The sequence below is a fragment of the Micropterus dolomieu genome, linkage group LG08 (assembly GCF_021292245.1).
Source record: "Micropterus dolomieu isolate WLL.071019.BEF.003 ecotype Adirondacks linkage group LG08, ASM2129224v1, whole genome shotgun sequence".
Classification (NCBI taxonomy): Eukaryota; Metazoa; Chordata; class Actinopteri; order Centrarchiformes; family Centrarchidae; genus Micropterus; species Micropterus dolomieu.
In genome coordinates, this window is record NC_060157.1 from 8,112,154 (window position 1) to 8,131,436 (window position 19,283).

The window sequence follows — 19,283 nt, forward strand, 5'->3', positions numbered from 1 at the left end:
TTAGGCAGTGAGGAGATGTGGGATGTGAATTGCTGTTTGTTCAGGTTAAGAAAATGAACAGGAAAGTTTAACCATAAAACTCAAAGGGAGTGAGGTCTGACTGCTGTGACCTGACTCACTTGCCTTTTCTCTGTCTAACTCAGACACCCACATGTTTTCCATGTCTGTTATCCTCTCTTGCCAACCTTGTCCTCATTGTGGAGTCTAATCCCTCACCATTGTGGTCAGAGGAATGTGAAATCATGTGCTTTACCAAATACTGTGGCTTTGTTATTGTCTACACAATGTTGTGTGATGTGGTTGGTTTCTATAAGGCCTAAAGCAGTCCCCATACTAAACAATATGTTACATACACATTTATATAAAGCTCAAATACTTAAAAGAGAGAAAGAGCCTGTGTGCAGTGGTGGTGGAAGTATTCAGATCTGTAGATCTGTTGCTTACAAAAAGTATCATAAAATGTACAGCACAAATACTTGAGGCTTGTATGCAGTGGTGGAGGACATACACACACACACACACATATATATATAGAAAAATGTGTGTGTGTGTGTGTGTGTGTGTATATATGTGTATATATATATATATATGTTGATGCTTTAATGTGTAATTACCATTTTACTCTTGTCAAGGTGGAACTTATTTTAAAACTCCTTTGTTACATTCCTCCACTCGCTGTTAGTGCTGCAAGATAAGATATTTAAAATACTTCTGATTGGCTGACAAACAGTTCCACAGATTAATCACCTTCTAAATCAATGAGCAATATGCCTCACAACTTCAATCATAATAATATTTTACCGGTTTACATAGTTAACTGGGCAACCACTCCTTCATATATTAGGCTATCAATGTATATTTTATGTGTCTGTTATTATGGAAGCTGTAAACTGAAAAATATGTCTACGCCAAGTACAGATATGGAAAAAGTGTCCTCTGACAAGTCTGACCAACTGGTCCTACAACTATTGCTAAACTTCAAGAACATTTTGTCTTATTGACAAAATGTTATTATTGTTTAATTTTGGCTCAAACGAGTTAGATTAATAATAATCTAATTTGTAAGGTTCTGTGTGGTGGTGGTGTAATTTAATTGTTTATTTTTCAATAGGCCTATATTTTACTATAACATTCATATTTTATTAAGTTGTGGCATGTTATTATATTATAATAGCCTATAGCCTTGTTTAGCCTATAGAACATAGATAATACAAGAAAGAAAGTTATTTTTTTACTCATATAGCATACATTTCAGTTAAGTTACTACTTTAACCAAATACACTTTAAGACTCATTATAAATAGCCTAATGTTAATGTTTGTCAGTCAAAGGAATATTGCTCAGAAAAATGCCACCTATAGTAACGTACTGCACTGATGTCTTTTAAGAGAGCCGAATGATAATTGCACTGTTGCAGGTTACAGCTGCAGAATTTAAATGAGCAATACTTTACAACTTTGCAGATGGATCTGGTGTGGTGTACCGGGTGTGTATTGGTTAGCAGAAACGGCGCAGAGCAGCAAGGCGGTGCTTGTGTCAGGAGAGATCCGCTCACCCTCTGCTCTGCATTAGTTCGCTGCTTCCACTCCGCTAACTCGCAACCTCCGTTGAAAGTTAACAGCCACTTTGCTTCACAGCTCAACGCAGGATTTCTCACCGCTGCTGAGCTGCACCACGAAGATTTCAATAAAGACTAACAGCGGAGTGGACAGTAAAGGTAAATGACTCACAGTTAGAGGTCCGGACTGCGGTCTGATTGAAGTTTCAGTGCAGCTCCAAACGCCTTTTAGCTGCAAATAAACGACAGTCAAATACCAGGCGATCATTTTAGCTTTGTTGTTTTTGCGCTTATGAATGTCATGTGAAATCCCAGGGAGGTGCATCTGGTAATTGACGAACTACAGGTCTGTGCATGTCATATTTTTAGAGAGAGCTTAACAGATAGTCGTCTGTTCGTAACCGAACAACAGCAGGGCAGTGGCAGGGTATTGTAATACACAGCCCCGCTGCTTTCCTTTCTAATCTCATAAAAATGCAGAATTTTACTTCCCTTTGCAGTGTGTCATAATTGTTCATGTCAGTCTGCTTAAATTAACTGCGAGGGTGGGCTTCTCGCAGTCTATTTACAGAACTGAGCAATTCATCTTTCAGAGTGGAGACTGGTGAGGATTTAGTGGTGTTTGCAGTATTTAGGGTGTCATGACTCAACCTCCTCTATATGTTTTAATTAAACTTGACAACAAACTCAACAACTTGATATGTCACTAGTACACTGAGCAAACAGGTTTACAGTGTTTTTGTTTATGTTGCTTCTTGTCTTACCTGAGTGACCCCCATCTGTTTTTTGCAGGATATGGTGCTATACCAGCAAGGAGAGTGAAACCTCAAATAGACCTAAAACACCACAGAGGGGGTTCTCTGTGTTTTTGTTAGTTCTAGGATAGCAAAAGCCCCCCGTAAGTGAAGTAGATGATGGTGGGCATTGGTGGGCTCTGTCACTGCTGTGTCGTCATTGTTTATTCAAAGCTCATACAGTCATTTGACTGCAAATGAAGAATGTGACTTTCAGCTCCCGTGCTAACTGGTAAAACAAAACATCCAAGAAAGGATACTTTGCCAGGTCTGTGTTTCTTTGCCTGACCTCAGTTTCTAGGTGACACTTTCCTGGTCGAGCTGTGTGTTCATTACGAGCAGGTATTCAACTGTTTCTAGCTGCAAGAGAGTTTTCAGGCACAGACAATCAATACTGTTGCCAGGTCAATTGTGCCATTGTTGACGTTTACATCAGAGGCTAGAGGCTTTAAATGAACTAGAATTGCTCCCACTTTCTGATCTGTGGTTTAGTTTATAAATGTTAGCTGTTTCTATATGACGTATAGCTATAACTTAGAGAGAGAGAAATGGCCTGAAGGCCTTTTGTTTACAGACTGTTTCACTTCTCTAAAAACAGTAGTTGTTTCATTTAGACTTCACTTCCTTCATGATACCAGTGCCCCAAGTTTGCCTGAATCCTGTAATAATTACTATAATTTTAACCCCAGTACTTTATTATCATATCATAGATGTGATTTAGTCTCAAATGCTATAACTTACAACATCTCTTATTCTTTCCCAGTTAGGCTGATCCGTTCACATTTAGAAAAAATAAATCACACGGTATCAGATATAGTTTAGTTTGTTCTGAAGTCCTTGGATGCATTAATTACTGACATGATAGTGGAGAATACTACATGCTTGCATTTCAGATGGAATCATTTGAAAATGTGACATTTAATGTTTCATTTTCAGCTGTGGACGAACCAGGGAGACTCCCTGATACGTGCCAACACTTACACCATAAAAGCAATGTGGTTGTTGTAAGACAGCATGCACAAGTGTGGGCAGGTCTGAGGTATTTCTTTCCTGATGGCAGCAGGGTTTTCTACAAGGCAGCCTCCACAAAAGAAGCTATTATATAAGTCACATTCGTGTCTGAACTCAGAGTGATGGGCAGTCCTCACTTTGAAGCTAGAGAATGAGCAAATCCCGCCTACATTTTCCAAGAAATCTGTGATTCATGCTGTGGTGAATGTCTTGTGGGGGTTTTTCTTTAGTGTTTTTGGCTGATTTATAATCCATGTTTACTGTGTTCAAGTTCTCTAGTGTTTCTGCTGTGGTTTGCATACCACTCAATTCTTCAAACAATGTTGTAGACAACAGGGAAGCCCCTTTTTAATAGAGCATGCTCAGCCGTGATCATGCCATTAATTTTGACCCTTGTTTTTGCATAATTTCAGTTATATTAAATTGATAAATGTTATGTCAGCCAGACCTTAGCATGCGTAACATAAATACATATTTTAAAATCAGCTAAATCTAAGTCTTTGTGCTTTCAGTAGAGTCAATAACACATGCCAGTACATAGTACAGCGAAATGTACTATACTCAACTAAAGTGAAGATGTAAAACAACCAGGGGGAGTAGTAGTTATGAGCTGTAGCTCTAGGAATACAAATATGTGAAAAAGGGAAGCTAATTAAGGCAAATATTACTGCTTGTTTGTAACCCTGGTTTGTAGTCCTGGAATCTTTGGTTAACCAACTCAAGACGTTTCTTTCAAGTCACTCTGTATGAAGTCTGGCAGCTTACAGCTAATCATAGCACTATTTCAGTTATTACATTATTTACAGATAATATGGTATCCACTTTAGACAATAAGAAACATTGTGCTGCCCATTTAATAGATCTTTTAAAAGCATTTGATATAGTTGACTATCCTTTGCTCATACAAAATTTATGAAATATTGCCGTTGATAAAGCTTGTGATTCGTTCCAGAATTATTTGTTTGAGAGACTTCAGTGTGTGAAGTTATGGAGTGGCCAATCTGAGTACTTGTAAGTAACAAAAGGCTCAATTTTAGACCCTGTCCTATTCACCATTTATATGAATGATATTGTCTCTTCACTGACTGGCTGTAAAGTCCGTCTTTATGTTGCGGACACTGTATTGTTGATTCTGTACAACTAGCAATTGAGAACTGTACAAGATGCTCTTATTAATCTTGAACTGGTACTTAGCGCAAATAAAACAAAATTTATGCTGCTTACCAGAGATATTGATTATAATAGTATGCATAAATCCACTGTGAATGTAAACAACATTGAGAGAGTTACTGAATATAAATATCTTGACATCTTGATGAGAAACTGCGTCAAAAAATGGGCTTCTTTACAGAAACAGAACCAGCTTCCCTATGATCAGTAGAAAGAGGATTGTTGAGGTAGTTGGATTTTGCTAAGTAACTAAGAGAAATGCTGCTCCTTCCACTCTTGGACCCATGGACACGGTCTATCATTCTGCCCTCAGATCAGATATCGCCAGCGATAGCTATGTTATTCAGCATTGTATCCTAGATGATACATTGGGTTGGTCTTTTCTGGCATAGAGGTGTAATAAACATTGGTATTTGTTTATCTTATCTTATTTAAAGTCCTTGTGGGAAAGCTGTCACCTTACATCTCAGTGATGCTGGATAGGAACTTTGGACCCTATCTAACTTGTTTAAATGACTGGCTTACGCTCTTTTAGTTTAAAGGTGATATCTTCGGGCTTGTCCTGTCTATGACCCCTTGAGCAAACAGTCCATTTTTAGGAAAGGCGTATTCCCCGTTCATGCAATGAGTCACAGTAGCATCTGCATGTAGAATGCAGAGAGTGTGGCCTCTGGTGAAGGCCAAACTATGCTCATGGTGTGGGAGGAAGTGGAGCTGCAGGGGGAAGACTCACAGCTACTGACTGGGCTCCCCCTTTCCTGAGCTGACTGCCTCCCTCCTACCTACTAGTCACCCATGGCAGAGCACTGACAGTGAGCAGCTGATGAAGGGAAACACTTTCCATAGCAACCAAGCATGTCAGTCCTCCCTCTTCTGTTAACCTGGTGCAATATGCTCACACACTTCAATTGTTGTAGTTTCAAGAGGAAAGCAAATACTCAACATTAGATGAGACTTCTTTCTCTGTACTAGGAACCTACGCAGTGTTTTCCAACCACAGAATGACGGAGTCAATGGCTTGCACCCTGCAAGTGTTTCAAAACAGCAGATTTCCTTGACGCTAGGCGTGGGCGTCATGACAGCTTGCACAAACATTAGCCTACATGGAAAAAGGTCATCCCCAAGTGTACCTTGAAATGATTCATGTAAAGAGAGTGCTTTACGGTTGTTGACAGTTTTACAACGAGACATTAAGGGTTCATAATTAAACGCATGGCACGTGTGAGGGAAAATGGCAACTAAACTGCCCGCTGTCTCCAATTATTTCACTGTATAAATGTTTACAAAGCATTTGCTTTGGTGTTTTTCAGTTGAGTGGTCAGAAGTAAAGGCGAGTGTCAGGCTCGTAACAGAGGTTTATGGGGGAGTAGATGTTGCTTTCATAAGCTGTTACTACTTGAAGAACCACTTTAACATTTAAATTGTTCTTTACAGCTATTTGAAGAAGCACTAGTGGCTCCGCATAGCAGAGGCTGTGGCAGAACATGTGCTGCACCATTTATTCTGTACTGAGTACATGGAGCGACATTTTGTTCAAAAAGAATTATAATTCAGACTGTCAGTAGAGCGAACCAAAATAAATCACACCAAATGATGGCTATATGATGTATTTAAATCTTTCTCATGTCTACACAACAGATTCTCTACCACATAAATGTTTCTATAAAGCAACATAAACATTTCCCTCGTAAAGAATCTACCATTTAACTTTAGCCCAGCAATGTAACCTTATTGAGAGCCAGCCCAGAAGTCACATGGTCTGTAATAAGTCTTGACAAGCCTCAGACATTCCTTAAACCTCCTGAAATATTTAAACTGGCTCATTTAGGTGGTGCCATTGTTTGTTTTAAAGTCTATTCCATGTACAGTATGAGAGTGGAGGCAACTGGCTCGGTATGTATTATACTATTCATGTTTTCTCCTCTAAGTGTAAGGAATGCCTCTTCCTGTGCTCAGTTTTCTGACTGCTCCTGATTCCCACTCTGTATCATGCATGCAAATCATTATCTAATCAGGAAGTGAGGAATCAGATTACTGAGATAGGCTTGAGATTGCGTTAAACCAGACAATAATGATGATGATACTCAGCTGGTAAGGAGACAAAATAGACATGATGCTGTTCGTGACATCATGCTCTACTGAAAAGCATAAAAACAGGAAAGGAAAACCAACAGTCTAAAATAAGCTGTGTGCTTTATGTGCGATCAAACATCAGAAGACTATTTTGAGTTTACTCATAAGACAGTCAGGAGAATATTTTTAGAGTAGGTGATCAGTAGCGGATGGCTTTTCATGATTCCTTCATGTGTTACTTTGCTGTCGATACAGACTTGGCTCACCTGGTTGGCTGCATAAACAGAACTGCTAGGCAAAGCTGCTGACCTTTTGAGAGAATTAAGTGGGGACAGCGTGGACCTTTCAGAGTCTAAAGACAGCAAATGGATCTAAATCACACGTAAAGAGTGGGTGTTATTTCAGATAATGTCAACTACTCTGATTTTCTGTTCAGTGCGTACAGCTGTCAGTGATACCTGGACTGGTTGCACTTTAATGTGTGATAGCACCTGTGGACAACAATGTGAACACCACATTTACAGTGAGACCCTGTTCGTCAGCCTGATTGTCTCAATATCAGACATGATATAATTTTTCAGTAGCCTATGTGTGTTTATTTAACTCTTCAAAACTGTTACACCAGGTTCAGTATATTTATCTTATTCTATTTAAAACAATTTCCCCATGTAATACCTTTCATAGCAACCCCATTGTTATGTGGGGAAATACCGGAATTACTAATGGATACCTAGTTTTAAGCCAACAAGCTGCTCTTAAAGGACCATTACTGTGCTTTATTTAGTTTGTTTTAGCTCCTTTAGTACACACCATTACTACCGACCATTTTCCAAAGCATGCTGTAAAATGCATCATCCTGAAGCTGACTTCCTACTTTGCGTTCCAGCCTTCCGTTGCCATTAGTTTCTGTTCAGTATTTAAATTAATTAGCAGACTATTAAAACTTTCTTGACTTGTGCACTCTCAACAGCACTGTCAAAAGATTGTATATATTGTTTTCAAAGGTCCATTATCTGTGCATGGTACTGCAGGTGAAGTTTAGATGGATAGTCTCCACTGCATTACCTCCTAATGGTAATGTAAATTAGACAAACCCTAATGCAGTTTGCTGTGATAGATTAGACAACTCAGACACATTTCAAGATGAATGCTTTCAAAAAATATTGAACTCTACAACATGGATTGCAAGGTATTCTGTTATTTGCAACTATTAACATGTGATGGTTACAGGATAATGGTGAATAGTAAAATATAGTGTAAAAGGCAGAGGTGTAACTAGTAGAGAAGAGTCATTAAATCAGTAAACCGGTCAGTTACACAAGAATATTACATGGCCTTGCTCTTAAATGCTCTTTTTAGCAAGAAAGGAATGCATCAATGCTTATTGTGACAGACCTGCCGGGAAAGATCTCTTGGCTAATGCTTTTCATATTTATTATCAACTGCATTAGGCATTCTATAAATTCTGTATTGATCCATCCCTATATTTCTTATAGCAACATTTTAATGACATGCATCTGCAACATCAATGTTTAACAGGATGTCAGCTTTCTCCCTTCCATTAACTAAGTTCTCCTCTTTCTTCAATGATTAATGGACTTCACATTTGTGAGTTTATTTTCCCATCATTCAGGAATCCCCTTCCATGTTGCTTTAACAGCATGTTTGCTTCTGATTCACCAAATGTTCATCTAGACTTCATGCTTTCAACTTCAGAACGACATGCTAGGCTAATTTTCATTGCGATTAAAACCTTGTTTTCTGTGTCAGATTCAAATTTCATACTCACTTTCAGCCATGTTTGACATTTAAGTCTCTTCCTTTTGCTTGCCGGGGATGCCCCTTGGTTTTTTTGACCTCTCCACAAGATTTTGTGTATGTTTGCATTTCAAACCTTCGTTGTGCTCGTTTGTGCTAAACTTAATCTAACATTGCCAATATATATATATATATATATATATATATATATATATATATATATATATATATATATGGAATTTTAAAAATCAAATATGGGCCAGTGAGTATATGGAAAGAGATATTGGGTGCAGAGAATCCCTAGAGTTGAAGTACCATGGGTACCTTTAGCCTGACATAATTTCTACCAGACTTTTGGCCCAGTTTGAGTGGCTAGTCACATTTTTCTGAGAGATATAGAATAAATGCAGTATATAGACATGAGTACACAAAACAAAACTGCACTTCAGAGCATCATACAATAACTTAACTTGTTTCTGCTTCAGTACAACTTTGGATGTTGAGTGTAAATCTCCCTGTCTACAATCATGGATTTTTTACAGTACGAGATGCTATCTTTTGCTTGCAGTCATGCTTTTATGTTTACAAAGAGGCAGGCTACTGTGCACCCACCTTCTCTATTCTCTCCGTCTATATCTCACTGTTTCTCTCGCTTGTGCACAGGCAGGCAGTTAGTGCAGAAGCAGGCACCATGTCCACCCCCACAAACCCAGAGGTGAAGGAACTGAGCCCTGTTGACTTTATCCAGCTACAGCAGTACATTGAATGTGAGTACAGACAAACAGGCAGGCAGCTTTCTCGGCGCTTAACACCCCCCTCCACTTCCACTTCCACCCACACACACACTCATTTACACTCACTTGCTCATGGTTTCTCATGTCTAGGAGGTAGAAGTTGGCCACATTCTGTTTTTTATCAAATAAAGCATGCACATCTTTTGTCTTTTTTCCAGATAAATTGTGTTATCGGATGTGTACATGATATTTCAGAGATGTTGATTGATAATAGTTACATTCAATAGAGTTATATATGAAAAATCACTGTTTGAGAGCTACCCTCCTCGCACAGATGTACATGTGTATCCCTGTGTGACCTGTGTGTCTTTGCTTCCAGACTGCAGCTTGAAGGTGAAAGATGTGCTGAGGGAATTTGATGCAGATGGCAGACTGGCCCGGCACAGGCATGGAGAGGTAAGGGGACAGAGTGTCCTGCTGTTCACCATTAGGCACACTTCACTCCAAAACTCACAGTGATGTCAGCTTCAAGACTTTATTGAACTGAATAATAGCTCTCAGAGGAGCAGTTTTGTAAGAAATGATTGATGTATAGTGGGCAGTTATTAATTCTCCTATTCTCCTATGCTGATTAATTAGATTCAAACCTATCGATCATGTTGACTAAGCTGTCCGTGAGAAATATCTTCAGGGCATTCGAGCGAGTTTGCAAATGTAAATTACCTCCTTGGTTTTGGCCACGCAGCAAGGTCTTGCTCAATAGTGTGCTGGCTGCCCTCATGCAGTGTAAGCTGAAATGTGTTGGAAAAAAAGATATTTCCAATACTGTACATCAGTGGCTGACTGCCAACTAATTTGTGCAGGAAGCAAATGCAGTCATTTCTGATGGATAATTTGGCTACATACAATTTAATTAGAAGGAAATGTTGTTTTTATTGGGATAAAACAAAAATACTGCTATAAAGTATTAGGTAATAATTTTTAAAATACACAGAACAGAGTTATTTGTAAATGTTGGAGTGTGCAGAATAATGATGCAGTTTCCACTGCCTCATTCTCGTTTGCCTTTATCCTTTTCTTTTCTTTGTGTGATCTGGCTGCCTTGCGGTGACATTATTTATTACTGGGGCAGCTCTGCAGGGTATCAACCAGGGAAATGGAATACTGTCAACAAGAAATGGGTTTGTGGTTCACCATTATCGAGGGACTAATGCTTGTTAGCCCAGCAGCATATTATCATGTGAAAAAGACAGATACTAGGCCAGACAGATGGGATGAAATCTTGAATCAGGAGCTTAGTTTTAGTTTGATGTCATTGTCACATAAAAACCCTGTAACTATAGGTCATATCTTTACCTAAAAATTATGGATTAAATGTTTCTGAGAAACATCTTGGGCTTTTGAAAACCTTTCATCCCACACTGGATGCACTTACATGAAAGCTTTTACAGTGGCAACGATGCTAAAGTCTTCTTCCCTTATTTTCAGTAGAGATGAATTTGAATAATGCAGAAGTTAAGATCTACCACATACACACAGACAGTTAAAATGGCTCTCCCATTGATTTTTTTGCCAGTGTATCAATGAAGAAGGCTTTCGTCTGTTCCTGAAGACTTATTTAGGAGTGGAGGACTTCCCTGTGGATCTCTGCCAGCGACTCTTCCGCTCCTTCCAAAACTCTGAACCCACCCAGGAAGACAGTGCCAGTGAGAATATACACCATGTATTGACACAACTCACTGTCTCCACTCTACTTTGCAGCATTCCCTTATTAATTTACAACATGGCCTATTTGGCATGCATTCATTTATCACCACATGCCTGTTTGGTACTGTATTGTGTAGATATGGTAACCGCAGTATATACAGCCATCTCTCTTTCTCTCTTCCCCATCTTTCCTGTAGAGGAGGTCTTTCTGAAGGATGTTTCATGTTACTTCTCTCTGCTTGAGGATGGCCAGCCCAGGGACAAGCTGGAGTGTGAGTCCTTTGTTTCTTTTTTGCCCAAATTAAATTGAGTGATGACTTGGTTCAGCACTTCCACTTTCTTTTCCCCTTTCTCTTTAGTTGCTTTCAAGCTCTATGACAGAGATGGCAACGGAGTCCTCGACAGCTCTGTAAGTTGTTAAGAAAATCTTTTAGGTTTGAGACTAAATTAAATATTCTGGCTTAGTTGTGGGTCCTACAGATTTTAATCAAGGTTGAATACCATCTTTATGACACAGTACTTTAAATTTATTGAATGTACTGTGTCATACCAAACACTCTACTAAAACATTACTTTTTAAACAGGAAGTGGATAGGATTATCGCTCAGATGATGCATGCTGCAGAATACCTCGGATGGGATGTGTCAGAACTGAGGCCGGTAAGTCCCAGAATGCCCCGCAAACACATGAAAGCCTGTATATACTATACTTTCAGCCGTGACATTATAGTGAATGAACGTATAGATAGACACATTTGTTTGCACAAGATCTTTTACATCATTACGTACAGTATATGGCAGTACTTGTTACTCATTTGCTAGGGTTGGTAAAATGATAAGCTTCTCTGCACCTGTTGAATCAACAAGTTCCCATGTATATGTGTATGTGTTTCAGAAAACATATGGCCTTTTTTAAGAAATAAAAATGTGTGTGCTGATAGCATAATAACAATCAAATCTCATTCCATCAGGTGCTGAAGGATATGATGACAGCAATTGATGCTGACAGCAGCGGCACAGTGTCTCTGGAGGAGTGGGTGGAGGGAGGCATGAACAACATTCCCTTGCTGGTCTTGTTGGGTCTGAAGGTACTTTAAAAGCAGCATGTTTCTCTTTTCATTAACTGTTGGCCACCAAAAGCCTACCTCATATGTATTTCATTTTTACAGCAGTTGTGCAAAGTGGTAAAACCTGCTTTTAGTGGTCTTGTGAAACCCTTGCCTTGCTAGCCCCTCCTCTGTCCTTCGCCTCATCTCCATCTATAAGGGCCTTTTTTGCCGACTCAGTGTTACAGGGTGTGGTAATGTGATCTCCTCCCATGCAAGCTCTGCACAATCACAGTGCTTTAGTGTTTTCCATTTACTCTGCACAATCTGGGGCACATAAACAAAGGGCTTGCATAAAATAGCAATCTTAAGGCTGATGCACTATACTTGACTGAAGAAATTAATAATTAAATTTTTGGGTGTATACATAAAAAATAGTTTGTCTTAAATCAAGGACAGATCAGCTTTGTGTTATGGGTGTTGTTTAATGTGTTTCCAGGGTTATAAAAGCCACTTACTGTTAGACTTGCATGTCTGCCCGATCACTGTGGCCGTATAAAACCATGAGATGGTCTCTGTCATTGGGTTTAGCCTCTACAACAATGCCAGGGACTTCCCCTCAGGCTATTTCTGGCCACCAATGGACATTTGAAGCCTGTGGTGCATGAATTCAGCCCCCTCACAGTTGCTCTGTGCTGCTTCGCGGGCTGTCCACAATGCCTCATGCAGCAAGTGATAGGCTGATGCATCATGTCGAATAAAAGCACTTCAGAGTGTAATCTGGATAAGAGCGATGGCCGTCTGTAACGGATTGAAAGCAACCTTATAATCTTGTATTGAGAATTTGAGATTATAGTCAGTGTTGACTTGAATATCCATGGTGCTACACTGTATGTCATGGCATGTAGAGCCACTACATAATCAGCAATCTCACAAAGGCAAGGTTAGTCATGAGTGGGTGTGAAAAACAACTGTGAAATGCATCCCTCGCCCACAGTGTGTTTATGAAAGAGTTTGTGTAGTTTGATCCGAAATTTAACAAAGGAAACAAAGAATATAAGCTTTCTTTGTTACAAACATTTTCTGTTCAAAATGCGAATAAGTTTGCACAGTAACAAGGATCATAAACCATGATGTTTTTCTCTTTTTCGTTGCATTGCCATCTTCTATGATTGCTCCTTCAACAACCAGATGACCCAGAAGGACGGGCAGCATCTTTGGAGGATGAAACATTTCAACAAGCCTGTTTATTGCAACGTGTGCCAGAGCATGCTGCTGGGTCTGCGGAAGCAGGGACTGTGCTGCACCTGTGAGTACCTGAACTCACCAGAAGAGGGCTGTAGTGATATTCATCACTGAAACTGAATTGCAGGATCCTTTTTAGATGACAGACTAATTTATATTAATGTAAACATCATATGACAGCTGGGTTATGTGTCCTGTTGTGCAGGCTGCAAATACACAGTCCACGGGCGCTGTGCCAACAGGAACCCGGCCCCCTGCACCAGGACGTATGTGAAGTCAAAGAAAGAAACAGGGGTATGCCACCGTCTCCATGACAACATTTGCAGTGACACTCACAGTCTAAATTAGACATTATCCTGTCTGAATGCTTTTCAGGTTCCAGCACATGACTGGGTGAATGGGAACTGTGACTCTAGGAAGTGTGATAAATGCCAGAAGAAGATCAAGAGCTACCAAGGCTTAACGGGAAAACACTGTGTGTGGTGCCACACAATGGTGAGGAGGCATTTTAGTGTGTGACTAATTTTTAGGGATATGATTTTACATAGTTTATGAGTAATGAGGAGACAATGTCAAGAATTTTCCACTGTAAGCAGTAAATAAAGTACTAATCTTTTAAAAAGATAAATTTGGATCCTGTCAGCTGTCGTCACCTTTGTGCTGTTTATGGAGTTTATGTAACGAGTGACTGTTTTTGTGTTTTTTATAGCGTCATGATGAATGTGCAGCCCAAGAGCCAACAGAGTGTACCTGTGGGCTGCTCAGAGACCATATCCTGCCTCCATGGGCAATATATCCTGTTATAAAGGTACAGAATTGTCTGCTGGCACATCTCGCGCACATGTAGAGTACAAACAGTGCCTGTCACACCAACGCAGAAAATAACATCAGCCGTGGGCTGTTTCTTCTTGTTGTAAACCCTTCTCACCTGTGTGGCATTTTGACAGGTACAGTGTGTACAGATTTTTCTTTGTCCTCAAAAGGCACAAAAAGGCTGTTACATTTTCTCATGTTTATTCACTCTATGCCTTTGTTTTGGTCCCTAAAGGAGAGACCAAACAATGTAAAGAATGGCTGCTCAACCGATGACAGCGAGCTCAATACCACTCCTGATGGACAAGTGCTTCAGGTATTATTCTCCCCAATTAAGGCTTTTTATCAATGCTGAATATCTGCAATATCTGACATCTGAGTAGGTTAAATATTTTTGTTTCATAACTATAATTTGTTTATCATTCAACAGATCAGCGCTGTGCCAAACACCCATCCTCTTCTAGTGTTTGTCAACCCTAAAAGCGGTGGCAAGCAGGGAGAAAAGTGAGTCTAAAAAAGAAAGCTCATAAAGAAATAGATATCTCATACATGCACTTTGTTTAGCCTGGTTTTATGTATTTCAGAGTCCTGCATAAATTTCAGTATTTACTGAATCCACGGCAGGTATACAACCTTTCTAATGGTGGACCTGGACCAGGGTGAGTAATTGTTACAACAGATTATGGTCAAATGGATTTTATTTTACAATACGCAGGCATAAATATTAGATCATCTTAGACCACATTTCCCCACATACTTCTTTAAGCTCTGTACCATGCTCTGCTCTTTCAATTCCCATCATCTTTCTTTCAGACTGAGTTTCTTCAGAAATTTGCAGGACTACAGGATCTTGGTGTGCGGGGGAGATGGCACAGTTGGCTGGATTCTAGATGCAATAGGTGAGATTGTCAGATTAAGCACTATAAAAGGCACGCATTAGCTTTCACACCATGAGCTTCTCGTGAAAATCATTGTGACGCATTTCCTTTTCATGCAATCAGACAAAGCCAATCTGCTGGTACGGCCACCTGTCGCTGTGCTTCCTCTGGGCACAGGAAATGACCTTGCACGATGTCTGCGATGGGGAGGAGGTGAGACATTAATGACAATTGTAGCGTTTCCTTATTGTGGAAATAATGAATCGGTTTGCTGCATATGCTCTGTTGCTGTGCGTGTTTGTTTTGAATGTGCTTCAGTAAAAGAGAAGTTCTCTCGACATTTGTGCACATGATCGCGTTTGTTGCCTTTTTGAAGGATACGACGGTGAGGACCTGAGTCGTATTCTTAAAGACATCGAGGGGAGCTCTCAGGTGCTGATGGACCGCTGGAGTGTGCAGGTCATCACAGATGAGAATCAGGAGAAGGGTGACCCAGTGCCATATGAAATCATCAACAACTACTTCTCTATTGGCGTTGTGAGTTTGTTAGAAATATATCACATTTGAGGAAGTGTGTATTTATCACTTTTGTGTTTACATAACTTCTGTGTTGTATTGTGTTAACAGGATGCTTCCATTGCCCACCGGTTTCACACAATGAGGGAGAAACATCCCCAGAAATTCAACAGCAGGTAAACTCTTTTGTTGAACATATTCTCTAGTCTCTAGAGCTCTTCTTTGGGAACAGCAAACAAACAGCAAATACCCCACTCTTAGTAATAACATACAACACAGTTTTAAAATCATACTTGTATTGTACTACCACAAAACAGACCTGGGGAATGCTGTTCCAATTTTCTGTTTCTGTTCAGTTTTAATTTATGTTTACAGGAACTGATTTTCTGAAGCTGAAAAAAAACTGAATGCAGGTGGTAACAGCAGATGTCTGTGGCAGCAAGCGGTGCATCTTGACTCCTCCTTCTGAAGAGCTGTGCGGGCTAAAAGCAGACTGTTCTGTGAAAATGAAATATCACTTAAAATTGAAAAAAAAAACACTCTTTTTGTGACTGCAGAATGAAGAACAAGCTGTGGTATTTCGAATTTGCCACTTCAGAAACCATCTCTGCTTCCTGCAAGAAACTGAACGAAAGCCTTACAATCGAGGTGAGAACGCAGTATTGCAAGCATGCATTTTGTATTTTGTCTTTGAACTGTTTCTGTAGCGTGAAAAAAAGACCTGTTCTCACACTTTACATTGTCTCTGTGGCCTGCTGGTGTTTCTTCTTTAGTGCTCTGGTACTCCGCTGGATCTTAGTGGCCTGTCTTTAGAAGGGGTTGCTGTCCTTAACATTCCCAGCATGCATGGGGGCTCCAACTTATGGGGTGAGACCAAAAAAGGGGACACTAAGGGACTGACGAGTCAGGAAGAGCCTACGGTCATCATTGACCCAGAAATCCTGAAATTAACCTCCCAAGGTATTTATTATTTTTTCTTTGACCTCATCTTGACTGAATGGTGATGTTAGACTGGGATGCATATGAGATAAACAGAAATCTGATTTAAAGCTGCCACGATCAATATTTTTCATATTAACAATAGATCAAGTTATTTTGTGTAATTACAAAGGGGTCGCTTGTAGGGATGAACCCAGAACTCTGCAGTTTCCCTCAGTCTTTTAACTTCTTTCAGCTCATTCTTTTTAGCAGAGAGGCCCTGATAAACACACTTGTACACTACCTGACGAGGACCATCACAGACCTTAAAAGAGGAGTGAACATTCGTCACAAACAGGACCCAAAATAAATGATAATGTTGCTCTGTGTCTGCTGGGTCTGTAAATAGGCAACTCTTTGCTAAAACGTTTGACTGAACAACTTTATATGTCTGATGTTGTGTTTTCTGCTTGATCAGCTGATCCCAAGTGGCCAAAAATATCAATTAATGCAGCTTTAAGAAATTAATCTGCACAAATTAGTAAATGCATTGAATGAAACTGGTTTGATATGATTGTGTATGTCCTGGTATTTAAACCTGCAATAACTGATGTGGCTCCTGGCCACTTGAGGGCAGCAGAAACAAGTTGTAAACACAAATGAGACCTTTCACATTTATAAGGCATTTCTTAAACATTTATTTGAGCTTTTTGTATTGAAACGAGCTGCTTGATGCTGCTGGAAAAAACGTTCACACACAAGTGAGACATCTAAGTGATCCACCATAGTCATGTCATCCATTAAAAATGTTCAGCAGATTTTCTTTGATTTGTGACAGATGTAGTTTTAGAGTCAGCATAAATGTATCCAGTAATTTTTGTATGTAATCCAGTTTGTGTAAAACATGATTTTGTTATTTTAATAACAAAATCAAGTTGCATCTGTACCTGATGCAGAATAAATATAAGGACTGATATTTGTCTCAGACTGAACGATGTTCCCCCTATGTGCACTGGATATTCAGTATGTCCATGTGTTGTTGTCAGATCTCAGTGACCGGCGGTTAGAGGTGGTCGGCCTTGAAGGAGCCATGGAGATGGGTCAGATATACACGGGCCTCAAGAGCGCTGTGAGGCTCGCAAAAACATCACAGATCACCATCAAGTGAGAAACTGCCACACAGACATGTTCAGACTTGTCAAAGCTTTGGTCTCAAAGTCTTGAGAATGGCTTGTTGTTGAGTGTGATCACCACCTGAGGATGATACTTAACTGATCGTTTACATAACCATAATTACGTATGTTGGCTTTCCTTTTGGTATGTTAATTGCACATTAGGGTCATCGATTTTGTTTACTGATGCACTTTTGATCCCCCTCTACTTTACCCGCAGGACGAAGAAAGCATTACCAATGCAGATAGATGGAGAGCCGTGGATGCAGCCTCCCTGCACGGTAAATACCACACAGACACAGTTTGTTCTTTAGGGCAGACCATAAATTCAATGTATGTAAAGCAACTGTTCCTGCCATCAATTAAATGAGTAGATTCTTTGCTCATGTTTTGTTTATATTGTAATTTACTGGACATTTCCATTTTATTTATTTCCTTTTCAGATTTACATCACACACAAGAATCAAGCCAATATGTTGATGGCTCCACAGGCCAAATCATCTGGTTTTTTCAACTACAAATAAAACGGACTTCTACTAGTTTATTGTATATAGAGAACTGACACTTTTATGCATGTCTGTAACACATAACCGAAGCATAGCACTGTATGAATACAAACTTTATGGAGAGATATGTTTTCATCATGACAAAATGATTTTGACCAAATTTACTCTATGTTTTTATCAATACTCATCACTCTTGCTGCATCTGTTGTAATGCTTCACAGTAAGTGGAAGTGCTGCTCTGAAAGGAACTTAAAGTAAGGTTAATGTAAAGGGAATATCATACTAAAAGAAGACAATTCAGCTTCATGTGCCTTTAAAATCTGTTCTCTATGGTTATGGCTTAGGTAGAGTACATACAGAGTGTTCATAGGCATGCTTGTTGGACATAAACCATGTAGTATTGCTGTTTTTTTTGTGTGTGGTTGTAAAGATGCTCTATGATACATGTTCTTGTCAAGTTGGAACCAAAAACGAAGGATAGATGAGATTACATTTCAGATTGTAGATGTAATTAAACTTTTTATTTCTTACATTTCAGAAGATACTTGAAAGTGTTTTGGGGAACAGTAATAGGACAATCATTGCCTAAAGGGTTGCTCGTTGATCCACTGCAGCGGTCAGCCCACTCTGCTGTTCCTGTGTGTGTATGTGTATGTGTGTGTGTGTGGTGTGTGTGTGTGTGCGTGTGTGTGTGTGTGCGTGTGTGTGTGTGTGTGTGTGTGTGTGTGTGTATGTGAGGACAGAAAGCCTTTTGCTGTACTTATTTAGCGTAGAACGCTGTGATATGTTCACTTCTAATTTGGTTCAGATCGGTTTAAACATATGTAATTCTTATTTAATTGCTTTATCAATTATATCATTTCATGTGAAAGATGTTAATGTAATATGCCTATGCCAGTGTAAAGATTTTAATAAACCATCTGGACCAAAGTGTCTGATATACTTGTTTGTTTAACTTTTAGATAAACTTGCCTGTTGAACTAATGCTTCATTCAATATCTGGTACATTATTTTTCTACCACAAGGGGGCGTCCTCCACTGTTTAGTCTGTGGCCACAGATGGCTGCAACATGAGCTGGTCCACTGACTCAAAATAATTGTTGTCTCTGCTTATTTCAGACTTAACTTGTAATTGTACAACGTAATCTCTTTGTTGCCAAAAAGAGGATATGAGCTTAGAACAAATAGTAGTTTGTTCTGAGTAATATTACCCCTAACTTTTAGTGAGAGGTTGGTCTGCTAGCAACAAATGTTGCCTTCAGACGCTGTTGGACAAATCAGGATTACAGACTAGACCGCAAACTGTATGTTTGGAAAATTTGCCAACAGCTGCTGGTCAGAGTAATTTAAACAACTGTTTGCATATCAGATAAATGACACCATCTT

General features: G+C 39.5%; 1 protein-coding gene across 1 annotated transcript; it reads left to right on the plus strand.

The window, feature by feature from the left end:
* Positions 1-1,578: 1,578 nt before the first annotated feature.
* On the plus strand, positions 1,579-18,827 carry dgkaa (diacylglycerol kinase, alpha a). The gene is made up of 24 exons (XM_046055707.1): positions 1,579-1,716; positions 9,027-9,130; positions 9,477-9,553; positions 10,674-10,803; positions 11,002-11,076; positions 11,164-11,213; positions 11,389-11,463; positions 11,775-11,891; positions 13,041-13,158; positions 13,300-13,388; positions 13,470-13,589; positions 13,804-13,902; positions 14,143-14,223; positions 14,338-14,411; positions 14,492-14,566; positions 14,721-14,806; positions 14,909-14,998; positions 15,162-15,322; positions 15,413-15,477; positions 15,859-15,949; positions 16,075-16,261; positions 17,266-17,383; positions 17,612-17,672; positions 17,835-18,827. Exons 2-24 carry the CDS (start codon positions 9,055-9,057, stop codon positions 17,913-17,915), a joined length of 2,196 nt encoding a protein of 731 aa, XP_045911663.1. The 5' UTR covers positions 1,579-1,716; positions 9,027-9,054; the 3' UTR covers positions 17,916-18,827.
* The last annotated feature ends 456 nt before the right edge of the window (positions 18,828-19,283 follow it).